At 43.1% G+C, this 16,789-nt stretch overlaps 2 protein-coding genes across 9 annotated transcripts in view; one reads left to right on the top strand and one right to left on the bottom strand.

Annotated features, from left to right (window-relative positions):
- Positions 1-1,778, top strand: part of LOC106808184 (low-density lipoprotein receptor-like) — a 3,665-nt gene extending 1,887 nt beyond the window's left edge. Inside the window, exons 2-4 of the mRNA XM_014810787.1 lie at positions 457-576; positions 1,012-1,203; positions 1,558-1,778. Coding sequence (XP_014666273.1) covers positions 1,053-1,203; positions 1,558-1,778 — 372 coding nt within the window. The 5' untranslated portion in view covers positions 457-576; positions 1,012-1,052. The remainder of the gene's footprint in view (positions 1-456; positions 577-1,011; positions 1,204-1,557) is intronic.
- A 1,240-nt stretch (positions 1,779-3,018) lies between these two features.
- The window catches only part of LOC106808201 (protein argonaute-2-like), a 34,905-nt gene continuing 21,134 nt past the window's right edge, over positions 3,019-16,789 (bottom strand). For 6 of the 8 annotated variants that reach the window (XM_014810809.1, XM_014810805.1, XM_014810802.1 and 3 more), the window contains 12 exons: positions 16,518-16,640; positions 15,794-15,916; positions 14,942-15,087; positions 14,515-14,699; positions 12,363-12,522; positions 11,943-12,114; positions 11,415-11,528; positions 10,480-10,614; positions 10,097-10,198; positions 9,611-9,810; positions 9,432-9,476; positions 3,019-9,082 (listed from right to left, as the gene is read on the bottom strand). In XM_014810809.1, the coding sequence (XP_014666295.1) occupies positions 8,974-9,082; positions 9,432-9,476; positions 9,611-9,810; positions 10,097-10,198; positions 10,480-10,614; positions 11,415-11,528; positions 11,943-12,114; positions 12,363-12,522; positions 14,515-14,699; positions 14,942-15,087; positions 15,794-15,916; positions 16,518-16,640 (1,614 nt within the window). In that variant the 3' untranslated portion in view covers positions 3,019-8,973. The remainder of the gene's footprint in view (positions 9,083-9,431; positions 9,477-9,610; positions 9,811-10,096; positions 10,199-10,479; positions 10,615-11,414; positions 11,529-11,942; positions 12,115-12,362; positions 12,523-14,514; positions 14,700-14,941; positions 15,088-15,793; positions 15,917-16,517; positions 16,641-16,789) is intronic. The other 2 variants (XM_014810807.1, XM_014810806.1) reach the window with 2 other exon arrangements.

Here is a 16,789-nt window from a genome sequence, read left to right as displayed (position 1 = left end):
CCCCTCTTTCTCTCTCCTGTCGTGTAGTTCGTGCGCGCGCGCGCGCGCGGTGTTTGTTGTGTGTGTCGTGTTGTCCGGGTGTGTGTGTGTGTGTGTGTGTGTGTTGTGGTCTGTGCGTGGCGTGTTGCGATCGTGCGTCGTGCGTGCTGCTATGTGCCGTGGCGTGGTGCGTGGCGTGTGTGGTTAGTAGAAATATTCAACCGGGCATAAACTATTTTTTCCGCCGGGTAGAAATAATTCAACGCGGATAACCATTTTACACTCTAGAGAGAGAGAGAGAGAGAGAGAGACAGAGAGAGAGAGAGAGAGAGAGAGAGAGAGAGACAGAGAGAGAGACAAAGAGAGTTTAGGAGGAGATCCGGTGTCCAGGAACAGATATTGATTGCGCTTATAGCATGGATATATTACGCTCAGTATATGTATGCTGTGTATTCTTTCCGTTTTTTCTACATGTAGACGCCCATCCGTGTATAGACGGCTATCAGAAGTGTGCAAACGGCTACCAATGTTACAAGGACGTGTTCGCATGCGATGGACAAAAGTTCTGTAACGATGGAAGCGATGAGGCCAACTGCGGTATACATTGATAATTGACACGCGTCGTGTGGATGTCTTGTGCGCGCGCGCGCGCGAACTCGGCGTGCGCGTTGTAATATGAATGCAGCTCATATGAATAGCTATCGACCATTGACCTTTTCCGAAAACACAAGAGCATTCATGCTATTTCTCACCTACACATCATATATGTTAATTACTAATAAATACTATGAACAGTAAAAGTTTTACCCCATCGCGTGAATGATAAATGCGTACTATTAGTAGTGTACTAGCGGTCACCGTATACCAGAAAACAATTTGTTTTTATTCCCTCTTATTACCCTTGTGCTATGATACTAAATAATCACGTTTTCGTTAGCAGCATTAATACATAAGTAGCGCGTACTCGAAGATGCGAATGCTTACACCGATAATTAAACTCTATAAGGCTAATACTGTAGTTAACTTACATAGAAACCAAGAGGAGGGCCGCATGGCAGTTCGATCGTGGTCACATGCTACAGCTACAGAATGAGAATGAGCCGTGGTCGCTCTGCCTAAAGGACGTGTCGCTACCTTGTTCTGACCAGAAGCGTTGTTATCTCCAGGAGTTACGATGCGACGGTCGCATGGCGTGCGCCGACGGCAGCGACGAATGGAATTGCCGTATGTCTCCGTGAATTAATTGTAGAAACGAGTCTCAGTTATTCCCCGTTAAGGTTCCTGTTTAATAATGTTGAAATAAAATCCCGTTATGAATTCGAACAAACATTTCGCCTTTGCATATAGTGAACAATATGTCGCTGGATTAATCACATTCAAATAGAATCAAGAGCTAATAAATACCTATTTAGTATTTAGGTATAGGTATTTATTTATAGGTTATATTATATAGGCTATATTTCTAGGTATTTATTAGCTCTTGATGGAATACATAGCAGGCGATACGTAATGCTCTACAGAATATGCAAAAAACAACTAGGGTATGCAACTACTGTCACAACTCGTGCTGTTTTGCAGAGAATTTCACGTGTTCGCCGGAGAAGGTAAAGTGCGGCGATAATATCGTGTGTATTTGGTGGGATTGGATCTGTGACGGGGTGGAGCAGTGCCCGGACGCCAGCGACGAGGCACGCTGCAGTGAGTTTCAACAGTCCGCAAAGAAACGCAGCAGACGACTATCACAGCAGGAATTCCATCACCTGCGTGAGCGTCTGCCAACCCGTCAACATTCCGCATAAGGAGAAAGAACGGATATTGCGATCGGCAGTAAGACTATTACCGCATTTAATTTCGCTATATATATATAGGAATATGTGTGTATATGTGCGTATCCATATAAAGACGGAGGCACCAGACGGTCGCAATTTAATGTCAGATGTGTTTTTGATACGCATTTTTTATCACGTAATTGATACGCGAACGTTTCTACTAAAACGAACCTGTATTACAATAGTGATTACATTATATTATTTAGGAAGCGTAAATCCGTTTCATTAAAAAATCATGCTTAAAATACAATCATGTTGCGTCAATCTGATGACAAAATTGAGTCGTCAAGAACTATCATATAGGTGCTCGTTCCTTGCTTTCAGAAATGGCGAATATTGTAGATATAATTTGAAATTGGTTGTCCAGTATCAAACTTGTTCTACAATTTACGAAAATCTCTAAAGACATGCAGACACAACTAGGAGCAGTAGTTAACTAGTAAACTCGTTTACAAGCAGAACAGTCAGTAAGTATAGATGCAGTTATATAAAATCAGGAGTAGATACTATACTCCTGATAAAATGTATGTATTATTGTAAAAACCATTCTTTCTGTTGTTGCGTTCTCGATTCTCATCGCCTACAGCTCAAAGCGCATGTGTACAATACTCGCCGTATTTCCAAATTTGTGGTAGAAAGACTGAGCGCAGAACACACGCGCTAGCAATATTATAATATACAATGCCGCTTCGAATTAACGGTTAAAATAGTAATAAACCTAATGGCCGTATCGCTATACCTCCACGTGACGCGGTTAATAATTCAATAATTAATACGATTATACTGCGGGCCCTTCTTGCAATGGTATAGCTAATGAATGCCAAAAATTAGCGCTTGTTAATAAAACGCGAGCGATGCCGTATATAATATTATGTTTACGTCTAATTAAATTTGTGTATAACAAACGAACTTTATAGCGTGGTGTATTATTCAAGATCAAAGATCCGACGGCATTATCATCATATTTGTACGCTTCTCCTACCGCTCATATTTAATTCGGTCCGTTATTTCTGGTGCATTTGCATAATTACAGTAAACATGGGTTTTTATGTAAATATGATAGTTGGGCGATCGCTCCACGTGGGCTGATGTACTATATACTACACTACTTGGGCAGTACTTGCAGCATGTAAAAAAACGGCAAAAATATACAAGCAAAATGTATGAAAAGGCAGCGTATAGTACAATAAAAAAAATCGTAGACAGTCCGTACAGTTACACGGGTGATTTTATTTCTAAACATCTATGTCTTCAACTACGAAGAAGTTAAAGACAACCATTACAAACAGTTCCTGCGGCTCATCAGAGGAACGCGTGCGGAACGACCACTCCGTGCATACAGAACCTGCACGTCATAAATATTTGGGATGACCGATCTGTGGTGAAGGCAGCCCTCGACTGTGAGCAGGCCCACTCATAGAGGGCAGGTTGATGAACACAGTTACCGTGACAGTATTACACGTGGAGAACGTTGGCGTGCGTCGCGCCATTCAGCTGCACGCGGTGACACGTCGACTGGTTCGTAACGACGTGTTCTGCGTTCGCACGCGATTGTACCATTTTATGGACCGCCTCCTAGTAAACCGCGACAGCAACGATAAGGCCACAGTTGCGCGCAGTCAGCAATTCGGAACAGAGGGGCTTCGCCGCTGATTATGTGACTCAGATAGTGGCAATGTCACAGCACGCTTCCATTCGAGAACACACTGGATTAAAATGGGGGGGAAATTCACAACAAGTAGGACGAAACGATAGAGCACGCTGCGTTCTACAACTATATTGCTAATAATCGAGAAATATTGCTACAAAATTTACAACACTTGACAATCGATCATATAGATATTGCTCTATAACTAACGCTTTAACCAGTAACAAATATAGCAATATTTGCGTAAATTCTGTTGCCATCAATAGCAAACTCTACCCCGCCCGCCTCTGCGTATTGCTGATTTTATTGGTTTTGAGTGGACAGAGATGAAATGAAAGGGCGGACTAATTACAACTGGGAATAGGCGCGCGGATAAGCTAAAAGAATCAAACGAAAAGATTCGTTAATTTAGGCACGTTTTGTTAGAATAGTAGAATATCACTACGAACAGGTTCAACGAATTTTGTGTGTGATCAAAAATACCGGTGACGGACTCAAATGACGATTGCCACCAGGCTGAACCCTGGACAATCGCACTTCCCAAAGGCAGTAAACATTCATATGTGGATTGTGTTTGTGTAATATATAAGAACAATCGATTTATTAATTTATTACGATCAACATTGCGTCTACTTTCAACCAACAACACGTCAAACAGAGGTCGGGACATTCGAGACTTCCCGCCAGGGCAGTAGGTGGCGCCTCGACTATTTATAATTGTGTACGAGTTGCGACATCCTGGTCGGATCCAATTTACACGGCACAATATTGTTACCAGTTGTGTGTGTATGTATATATATATATATATATATATATATATATATATATATATATATATATATATCAATACGCGTGTGCGCGTGCGTGTGTGTTTAACGTATTTCAGTATTTCACGTTGTAACGAGCTATTTTTAATAAGGAAGGAATGCTCACCATCCAACCTATCGTATATAATTTTGCCCCCGAATAACACATCAAGACAATCGCAAATATAAAAGCTACATGGTTCGTGGAGAGACGCTAGTTTCTGAGAAGATGCGTATACGTATCAATCTGAGCTGGCCAGTTCCAAATTACTGTTAAGCCATGTAAAAATACTGAAAAAACTGACAATGAAATGAATATCCGGCTCTTCATTGGAATATGCCGAACGGCATATACGAGCACTCAGTGGCTATAAATGTGAAAGAGAACATTTGGTCACATTCCTATTGTCCAAGCACACAATACAGTACCTGGGTGCTATGAGACCCCCCCCCCTTCCATCCCTACGATACACAGCATCCGCAGGTGATATGCAGCATTCCGCCTACTCATCCAACAGTCCGCCCATACTCGAGCCTCGCTATAACATCGGGTGCATACTACAGTCTACCTCCTCCTAACACAGCGGCACACACAAGTCAAACGTGTTTCCGCTGGCAAACTTACAGGGGTACTGCATGTTCAGAGTACCCGTGTAATTCACCAGAACGGAGTGACCAGGTATACTATACATATCACGCGTAGAATGCACCACTACCGACTAAAATCATCGCGGCGCGTTATTTGTCGCTATCCGCGCGTATAGACGTGGAACGAACACACAGCGCCACCTAACTGGCGACAAGCAAACCTCTCCCGCTCGTTTCTCATACTTCGTATGGACAATTCGGAACGTGACCACATGCTCACGGTGAAATTATATACGTCACGATGAACGGGTCCTGAAAAAATCTTCTACAACAAATTTTTGTGGCCTCCTTATTTACAGCATGATTACACAACTCTATAGCGAAACGTTATAATTATTGTCACCCCCAAAAAAATCTGCCACCAAAAACTGTCGTTATAGTGTGTGACCTAGTATACATCACCAATATTAAAACGACTGTAACAACGAAACTAAAACATGACTATGCTATGCAAGATAAAACATTCATTTCTGGCATATGCACTAACCACTGAAGACAAACCATGCCGCCAGACAATCATGTGTAAAATATATTCCAATCACTAAGACCTACCGACTGTATGCACACATTAGATGTACATATCAGTAATATTCGATAAAATGGTGAATGATCGATCGCATCAGCAAATACTGACATCTCTGAAATGATTTTTCATGATCTGGTGATTACGTTGTTAGGAAATTTATAAATTTAAAGCAGTCTGTTAATAAACGAAAACTAGTTTTCCTAGTGTATGTTCTGTTATTTATGTCTTTATTTAAAAAAATTAGCCTGCACGCACATCATTCAAGTACTATACTGTACTGGACTTCAGTACTGGGGCTATCCACCTTGTATAGAGGGCACAATATCGGAGACATAAACTTCATTTGTAGTTACTTTGAGATGCTATGACTGGCTTGGTCGTGCCCGAATCCGCGCATGTGGCGAACTACAGTTGGGTGCAATAGAGTATGCGCGCACAGGCAGCCAAATTAAAACCGCACATGTACAACGTAAAAGAGTACGCACTTAAGTTCGTTGGGAGGGGGTTAAAAGTTGATGATAAAATGATATATTATAGGCTAGTGCGTGTAACTATACAATTATCAGCAAATTTATATCAATAAATATGGGAAATATTTTCCAGCTTGGTGTTTATCAAAGGTGGAACGCACAGCTATCCCTTTTTGGTCGGTGCCCATTAATTAAATGCTTCACTCAATAACTTGAGTCTCCTAGTACAGGAATAAATAGCAAGCAGTGAATGCGCTTCTCTCTATTGCCAATTTAGAAGGACGACAAAATTAAAACAGTAACACTTTTCGTAAAATTGATAACTTGCCTTATTGAATTTGATTAAGTGATTTACATGGCTAATTCACCTCCGAAAATTTCGGCCAATTTCAACGTTGCCTAATGGTGGGAAAGCACAAAGTTAACACCAACAGACTTCCGACTGAAAAAAACACCGATTGCATGCATTTTAATTTTTGGCTTGATATACAGACAGGGACTGGCAGAACAGTGCATGCGTCCAAGACTAGATAGCTCTACGTCCACATTCCTTCTTGTATACATATACATAATATATATCACTTCCTTGTTACTGGACACATTATATTAGCAATAAACTTGTTCGTCTTATGATTCTTCCTACTTAACTAGTGGTTTATTACGAGTTATTCGCCGTGATTTTACCCACCAAAACATCAACTATCGTATAAATATCGTTTGCTGTCAAAACAATCGTCAGATCTTATCACTGATATGTGGGGTAAGAGCAGGTGGCGATCGAGGCATGATATGTAACAATGTTACCTAGAAGCTCGTGAGGCGGTCCGCACTCCCACAAGCCTGAGACGCATCTCGAAAAGTGCAATGCATCGAGGAACGGAGACACCATCTGGCTACCAAACACACATGCACTGACAGCCCTAGCTCTTCACTGCAGAGCTCGCTGAGCAGAACTCGCTTTATCCACCTTTCCTGTCTCTACAAACCGTTTAAATACGACTGACAACGATGCAGTGTCCACCAAGTTTTCCAAAGTGCATAATCGTTTACTTATCATCATTTATACAGTTTGCTATCGTATGTTGTTCGGTAGGCGAAAACTATCACCTGGCTATGATCAGAGTCACCTATCATGAACACTCACGATGCAAATATGGCTTGTTACGGGTTCGCACAGCTAGCAAGTGACACTGTACTGGATTGTATATATATATACCTGTATTTTTACAATGAAATGCAACTCTTTAGACGCAGATACGCTCACACGCTTGATTATTGACGAGACTACTTTCGTCGATTAGACGAGATTACTACGATTACTAATCCGTTCGGTTTGAGGAATAGGGGGGGGGGGGTTGTTCGGAGTGGGGAAATGTTGGGCAAACAGCCCACATTAACTGCATGAAACACGTTAGCTACCGTTTCGTGAAGCTCAAGCCACCACGAGACAGCCTTGCACGCATTTACACACACACACATGCACGCACACGCACTCACACTCACACTCACACTCACACTCACACTCACACTCACACTCACACTCACACTCACACTCACACTCACACTCACACTCACACTCACGCACGCACGCACGCACGCACGCACGCACGCACGCACGCACGCACGCACGCACACACACACAAGATACATTACACTAACGTGCACAAAATTATAATTTTCAACATCTTGCCATCGACTACAAACTAGGCAATTACTTCATTACAATGATTCATACACGAGATCACACACAGGTGCTAGAGCCACGCCTGAATGGTAATTGAAGTAACCAGCTGGCTACAGCTCTCCACACACCTACACAAAAAACTCCTTTAAGCAATGCCGATGTCAAAAGAGTTATTAAAACCTTCAGTGGTCTAGAATCTGCTACATATTTCTGATGGCACTGCAGGCATTGTTCACCTTATACGCGATCCCGACGTGACATTAAAACAAATGGTCCACAATGACTACAGTAATATGGCAGGCCTAAGACATTGTGCCATCAGTAATCTATTCCTACCCATAATCGCTCAACATCACTTTGCGCACAGTATTCATGTCTCATGGACATCCTTACAACCGATCTTTTATAGTAAAAATAATATCAGTCTCTGTTTATATTAATACCTTCTCCATTATTACCATTACAAGACAGTGGGGAACATTTGAGGTCAAGTAGAGGTCACAGCCTTCGATACGGAACTTGATTGTAGAGTCAAAGACAGCACTTCATGATCATAGGATGTGATAAAATAAAATACTTAAAACTCTTCACAGCCATTTTTCTGCAGAGATCAGATCTAAACAACTATATTACCGATCCTTGACCGACCTTGACCTTGCAGCTTTGACTCCTCTCAGAATGTCAAAAAGAGTGTGTCAGTTTTACTGCTAAGCGATTTCCACAGATTTAAATGCATTGGCAATTGGATTGGATTGCATCGCACTGGATTTCATCTCTTGAATTTGTAGACTGGTTGCACATTGAGAGAATTTGGTGCATCCGTCGTGAATGGGAGTCTGCCACATTGTCTATGATCGTTAGGATTCGGCAAGATAAATCGTTGACACGCTGACCACAGTTTGACCATATCACGTTTGCCTATTTGAGCTCCCAGAGTACAAGGAATGCCAACATGCACCAGAGAGGAGACTAAAGGCCAAGGAGAGAAAGTACAGGCCTCATGATATATGATTATTGAAAAATAGTGAAAAACTGCTAAAGGGGTTAGGGTTCGCTTTCGGAAACTGAATAAAATATGGGAGTTTCGGGCAATCCCACAGTTTTCAACCCCGTTTATTGCATTCTCCTAACCCAGTACACACAAACTATCACATACATATACAACATGTGGAATTAAGATGCCAAATTTCATTTTTAAAACGGCAGTCGACCAACAATGCACACCATAACACACACACATTCCTCACTCACAACACTCAGGTCACAATACCAATTCTTGCTGCTTCATCCGTCCGTGTCGTCAGATATGGATTTCGCACGCTCTCTCCGCGCATCGTATATCTGCGCTCCATGCAGGAGTCGCTAGGGGCCGGCTGAAGCACTTCAGGCAAAGTACATCACCTTGCCAGCGTCAACGTGCACCTGCACGGCACGTGCCATCGATGCCGGTGTCCGGTCCTCACTGCTTCCCGACTGATGGCTACCTTCCCCACTGCAAGTCAGAAATCACATACAGCAATAAGGTCAAGACACATTACAGCGACAAAAAAAAAAAAAAAACCGACAACGTTGCGTGTCACAGCAAGTGGCGCCAGCTACACTGCAGGCGGTAATGACTAGTGTTATGTCAAGTCGGTCTCCTTTCTCGTTGCACAATGGTGGACATTTTTAGTTTGCAAACGTGCGGCTGTCAATTACCTTACAAAACTACATTTCCCTGAACACATAAAATGGTCTGTTAGACAGACGCCATTGCAATCCGTAGACAGGTGAGCAGATTAGTTTCGTTATGAAACTCAATGAAAACACAAATAGGCGACAACATAATAACTAATACTTACAACTCAGATGCATCTTCAGAGCTGTATCCTGGCGAATACTTGGAGCTAATAACACAAAGACATAGTTTGTTAGCACTCAGTAAAACGAATGGTAAATGCGCCACAAATGTTACAACATCACCCGCGATATGATCAAATTTGAACCAAGCGAGTAAATACAAACAATGAATCACGCTCACCTGTCGTGCTCCTTCTCCACAAGGTGATATCGTGCTCTGAATGCTACCAGGTGGGCGTAGTAGGCTGGAGCTGGAATGGAGACGCTGCGCGTGCAGCGCACGTATGTGTGACACAGCTGATAGGTGAGCTGCTGCAGTTCATCAGCTGAGAAGTGGTTGTCATCCCACAGCACGTGATAATGTGACGGCCTACTCGTTCCCTGAAACACATTCGTAACAAACAGAAATCAAGCACAAGAGAATGTCATGCAGATGGATATGCCTATAGCAGCTATGTGTTTACAGTGCACTAAATCAAACATTTTGTTCAGTAGCTAGCACGTGTGTACTCGGGCTGCATTTTTCCCATACAACCCTACACACATTGTTGGTACTCAATATGTAAAAACTGAAGCCATCACACAGCTGAACCGAGATAATATAAAACATGTAAGAGCAAGGAAATGGAAGCTATGGTAACATGCATAATCATCCTGAACTTCTCACCTGTATACCAGCATGACTGCAGAGATAGAAGTCAAACTCTGTTGGATGGGTGATCCCCACATCCACCGTCGTGCCCGCAGGTATGTTTCCACTGCGACCAATCTGCAAATTACAAATTACAATATAAATTACATATGCTGATGTCAATCCTCGATTGATGCTATTCATTATTCCGTTCACCTCAAGTAATCCCCGACACAGTGGCTAAACTCAGGTGGGCTTGCGTAAGCAAACTAAAACCCAACGCGACTCACCCACCACCACCACCACGCACGCACGCACGCACGCACGCACGCACGCACGCACGCACGCACGCACGCACGCACGCACGCACGCACGCACGCACGCACGCACGCACGCACAGAGCGATTATGAACACTCACCTGCTCCCGCTTGTCTGCGCAGAACAGTCGTGTGTGATGGCGCTTCTGCACGACGATGAACGTGATGCCCGGCTGATAGCCGACCTCCAGCAACATGCAGGCCTGCCGCACTGCTCGCAGCTCATGCTGAAGAACCTGCAACGCATAGTTAACCACACCGTCACCGCACCTGACAGCGTGACACACACGACCAATAAACAAATTTATATTCTCGAATTTAAGCTAGAACCAAATGCGCCCCCCTTATTTTTAAGTGAATAATCAGTTAATTGCCAATCGATTGTCCCTGCCACATTCCTGAGCTTGGCTGAGCTGACCTAGATGTGTGTAAAGGTGCACCAACCTATATATCACAAGCATTTGTACACAGATAGATACCATAGTCTCGCAATCTACCAGCAGTGGCCCCCTACTCATAAGCAAGGAAGCAGGCTGTAACTGTGGCAACATAACAGCTTGCTCTGTTTACTTGTCTATTCTCATCTACAATACATATAGACACTGCCAATAACTGATACTGTTATTTTTCGTTAAAATTCATTGGTTGCTTCAACACGTTGCTTTGCGATAGAATGAATGAGGAGTAATGAACGAGGATCACGGCAGGGACAAGCTGCAGGCCTTGTTGAATCACTCAAACAGCGCTGGTTAAAAATAAAATAGTATTTTCTATAAACTATATGCATAATGTTACTTAACTCTGCTAAAACCAAGACATGGTTTTTCAGTTGTTGTTTTTTATCCTTGTTCACTCCACCCATTATGAGCTCTTGCATGAACAATATAAGCTCACTAATAAGGCAGTCACTAACACATGTCACTATATAACTAGTAAGAACATGAACTAGTAGTAATGTTAACATGAAAATTAAGTAAATATTGATAACCATTAGAAATGATGTAATAAATATTTGAGTTAGAGACATTACACTGACCTGCATAAACTGGCCTTCACTGACTCCGTCCCTGTAGAAGACAATACGTGTAGGCTTGAACCTTGTGGCCTTGTAGAACTGAACAAGCAACTCCTTCACCATTGATGCCAGATCCTGCAAAAACACACCAGGGGAGCGTCGTTGTGAAGTGTGCAATAAGAAACAATTGACGAGCGCGACATTAATGCTATGTATAACGGTACAGTTAATGAGGCAGGGGACCAACAAGTTTTTGAAATAATTGTTATAACCACCCTGGGAATAGACTATATAATGTAATAGAAGTAAATTTGAGCTCATAACTGTACATACTATCTCTAATAGTAGCTATCAACACGTTGCTTCTCTACCAGAGTTTCAAATAAACTGGAAACTGGAACTGATAGTGTTCTACAAGCTACCTATTAATTAATACATGTCAATAATTAAGATGGTTCACTTCCATGTAGATCTTGACATCAACACTCGAAAATATGCACGTATGTAAACACACGCAAACAGTCACATACAGACGTGCAAACATCTTACCTGGATGATCTCCTGCCTATGATGCTGCACGCGCACGGTGGCCGCATATCTGCTAGGGTGTGCATCCATGCTGCCCACTAGTGCCGCAATCGATGGCTTCTTGGTGTCGCCAGCAGGTGGATGGGTCACGTCTGCTCCCAGGAAGATCACTGGCTCATTAAACACTCGAGGACTGAAATGGAAATAAGGGGTCTGCGTTCAAACTGCTTTATCGCTGTTTCTTAGCCTAATACCAAGCCGTTTGTCGAGCAGTAATATGCTAGTGCTAGCGATGAAGACAATGTACGAATGAACTGTGCCAAGTTGAATCAACTTGCCCAAGTCTTCTCCCAGCTAGCGACAGCTGCAGAACTCTCTCAATATCAACTGCTATTAGAGATCAGTGGTGGACGTTGGTAGACAGCAATGATCATGGCTTACCGAATGCTTGGTACAAGAATGTTGTTGACGCCACCGAGTTTCACGTTGATCTTGAGGCACAGATTTGACAGCGTCTGTGGCGATGTCTTGTTGACATTCTTGGCTTGTACACACTGAGTGGCCATACCCAGCACAGTATCACCTACCCTCTTCACCTCAGCTAAATGAAAGATTAAATTCAACATTTTTCCAACAGATTCCTACATTTTCTAAAACATTTATTATTGAGTACATGCTCAGGCCACACTGTCATGAATAGAAACGCAGTGCTTCTCACCCCACTAGTATTCCTAATAAGACACAATATTATACGTAATGCAAAGCTGGTACCTCACAGCACAAATTTCCCCAAAAATTTTTATTAAAAAATATACGAGAACACAGAGAAAAAGTATAAACTACAAAACAGTTCTTAAGATCCAAACAAGTGCCGCAGAGCGACAGAGCTCATCTGGTGTCTGGTGTTCTGCTGATTAATTCATTTGTGCATAGCAAGACGTCCTATACATACGTTCATTTCTAACCCCAAAAAACAACACTTCAAACTAGTGTAATAAAATTCCGATAGATGGCGGGCTGCTATCAAAGGCATCGTTGCATCGGTCAGCAAAAGCATTGCAGCAATGGCAGCTGTCATTTTGACGACGGATTGCAAAAAGCAGGAGCGAATAATTACCATATTATTACTATACATAACGTGCGTTCTATGGTGTCAGGTAATAAGGTACATTAAACCCCTTGCGAGGCACATCTGGCTCGTTAAAAATAGCTCAATGGTTGATACAACCAGAGGCAGAGCAGCTCGTACAAGATTACAATTTACAGCAATACGATAGCAAATATCTCTTAACTAATTTCAGTACAAGGTAGGCCAGTGATTAGTGGACCGAATAAGCTCAAGAACGTACACACTTGCGTCTATATTGGTGCCAAAATTTGATGAGAAAATTAAGTCTGGGAAATCTGCAGCCTCACTACTGGGTAATTATTTGAGTGCTAGTGACTGTATTCCAACTATTTATAATGTACACTACAGAATCTTATATATATAAGTCATGTCATTATCTCCTAAATAAGCGTTGTTCAAGTAAGAGTTATGTGTGAAATTTCACTGTAAAATGGGAGCTTTCCACACCCACAGGTACTCGCCAACGCAGTTGAGAAACAAATCCATGTTTAACCCTCCTCTTGAGAGTCAAAAGGTTATCTGACACTTACTCTTCGCATGTCAGCGGAAAGTACATTTCATGGTCCTTTCAACAAAGCCATAAAAATGTTAGGTCACCGCTGAAACAAAAAAGTTTTTCAATCGCTCCGTCAGACCATGTCCTCAGAAAATGTATAAAATCTGCCCTGTGCCCATTGACCTTTGACCTGTGACCTCCAATTTCGGCACAGTGATGGCTTTTCCTACCATGATGCTATACACAGACTATCACGAGCCTAGGTCAAGCCGTTTAGATTTCAGCCGCAATTCTGCATTTCCTCCCTATACCTTAAGTTAAGGAGTAAATGTTCCCCCTTCTTTTACACCTCTTGACCCCCAGCTTCGACATCCCAACTCGTTTTGACGACCCCCCCCCCCGATGTGCCGAATATCGTGACCGTACGTCGAGCGGTTAAGATTTGTGCCCAACTGTTGACGAACGGACGGCCGGACGCACGGACGGACGCACGGACGGACGATCATGCGATTCTACAAGCTGCATCTAACTACGTCAGATGAGCTAAAAACATTCCCATAAGTTATCCGCTCGAGTACGGTGCCCTCCCCCACCCACCGCGTAATCTCTGAGGCCATAATAAAAATATTGTTTGTTTGCCCTCACCTGACCGACCCGCCAAAAAGGAGCCGACTCGAACAATTTTATTCAAAAAAATCTTTCCTATTCTTTTTTTTTTACAAATTGTATCACTGTACATTATATAAATCTGTAGGCAATACATTCTATGTACCAAGCAAAACAAACATTCAACATAAAACGTATCTCCACACAAGCACACCCGAGCATGTAGACACCATGCTGAATTTGTAAAAAGACCCCCTCAAAAAAGACCCCCCTAGCCAAACTTTTCAGCCCGAGTCGGGTGAGGGCAAACAAAGATTTTTTTAATTGTGGCCGGATCGGCCGCTGCGCCCACGTGCACGTACCGTAGACGGGAGTCTTGCCCGGCAGCACGACGACGACGAGCTGCAGGCCGGGGAACTGGTTCTTCAGGTAGCGGAACATCGGCTCGACCTGCTCCGGCCCCGTCGCGTACTTGCAGAAGACGGGCTGGCCGAGGATCGGCATGCCCGCATCGTTGCTGATCTTCTGCAGCTGTGCGGTGAAGTTCCTGAACAACGAGACAACGGTTTCCCTATAGAGAAACCCTGCGCACCCGAACGAACTACTTATCTGTATCCGAGATTTATTCGTCAAATTATTTGTATTATTTTTCAACCGACTGAAAACAACGGGATTCACTTCAACGTGCTCATAACATCCATCCATATCTTAGGCTTCATCCAATTCGAATTGAAAGGGACTCTGGACTTCTAGAATATCTACTACATACAATTCGATACAAGTGCTAACCTCAGTGCCTCCTCTCTGCATGTGCGCTGTGGCGCAAAGCATGCGATGGCCCAGGTGCGAATCTCCACTCCAGTGTGAAACTCTTTACCTCTCATATCCCACACCCCCTGATTAGGGATGGCCTGCTGCTTTGTCTGGAATCCAGACTAAGAGGACTTAGGTGATAATCTGCCTCGGTACAATAGCAACACTGGTTCAACCAGTCACAATTACTGAATTCACAAGAGACGAAAGCAGAGGGTCATTGAATTCACAAGACACAAAAGGTTCAGTGAAGTAAGAAGAACATTTTTTAAGAACCATATTATTTTATATGCTGTCCGTTTGAAATTCGAGACATTTAAAACAAGTAATATATTATGTGTATATCCATATGCTGTATAAAAAAGCTACTATTAACAACAAACTTACATAGACGTCCTACAGAAACCAAATTCCTGCAAAAAATAATCTGTCAAGCGGAGGCTGCAAGCGATAGGTTTGGCTAAGCAACACACTGCATATACCATGCACATCTATGTCTACCATGCAGGAAATAACAGATAAAACACCACAACTCACTAGGTGGAACTCACACAACTCACAACTCATATGGAACTGGATATGAGCATTGCAAAAATGCAACGCATCAGTTTTTCGGCGTCGAAGACGAACAACTGCCAGACCACGTGTAGAATTCGCTCGGTGCCATCACCGGGAACAAACGTTGGCTGGCATGTTAGCGTTGGTTAGCTGTAAAGACCACTCACAGAAAAGCAACCGCTGCGCTGCCGGTTTCCTTTTGGATCTGGCTGAGAGGAGGGTAACCCACTGGAATAACACGACTGGCCATGTGGGGGTCGCGCTACTAACCTTGCCGCCGTACTGCAGCTTTGGTGGTGGCAACACTCGGCCTTGCACCTCCGCCATTTCACTACTGACTATAATCCCAAAGTCTTGCACGTAGGTGTCGACATTGAAGTCAGCTTTGCACACCTATGAGAAGAACCGTGCGCAAGATAGGACAACGTTATATGGCAGCAGAACGAGGGCAGCACAATGGCAGTACTGTGCTCTGGCACCAAGAAGGAAAAGCTGGAGCCCAACCCGCAACTTGGACGGCCGTACAATGGCAGTACTGTGCTCTGGCGTGGATCGAGATGAGCTACTGCATTGGACATGCAGTGCTATACAGCACTAGACACAGGGATAACAAACAGAGAGCAATGAAAGACAGAAGCAGACAATGAATGTGTTAGCACAAATTCGCAGGAGAGAAGTGAGACGAAATAAAAATGAAGTTGTTATTGCTATTGCTGCTGCTGCTGCTGTTGAACAGACTTCAGCTACTAAAACTGGTTGCTATGCAGAGATAACATCATGATAGAAGATAGCTTCAGACTGATACACACACACACACACACACACACACACACAGGTAAACACAAATACACAACTAAAACAAAACATGGATATGTCACACAGGGGCGTGTTCTAGCAAGAGAGCTGCAACCGGCAGGGTGCACCCTAGCGTCTTGCTTTGTCTACAGTACCTACTGAGAAAGCTTGAAATCGTCCAAAGCCCCTCTCTACTCACCCGCCCACCATACTGAATTTTTGGTGGTGGAAGTACACGCCCTTTGACTTCCGTCATCGTACTATTGATACTAATGCCAAACTCTTGCATGTATGGGTCCTCATTGAAATTAACTTTGTGAACCTACAAAATAAGTATACATACGGAGTGAAGAGAATTCTAAATTAATTAGCGATTATTATTATGGAATTTGGCAGATTGGTAGGCAAGGCAATAGCTCAGTAGTCCATGACTGCACAGGTACTATGACCTATAGGGTATAAGAGACAATA

Source organism: Priapulus caudatus, unplaced genomic scaffold (assembly GCF_000485595.1).
Source record: "Priapulus caudatus unplaced genomic scaffold, Priapulus_caudatus-5.0.1 Scaffold259, whole genome shotgun sequence".
Taxonomy (NCBI): Eukaryota; Metazoa; Priapulida; class Priapulimorpha; order Priapulimorphida; family Priapulidae; genus Priapulus; species Priapulus caudatus.
This window is presented reverse-complemented; position numbering and strand designations above follow the sequence as displayed.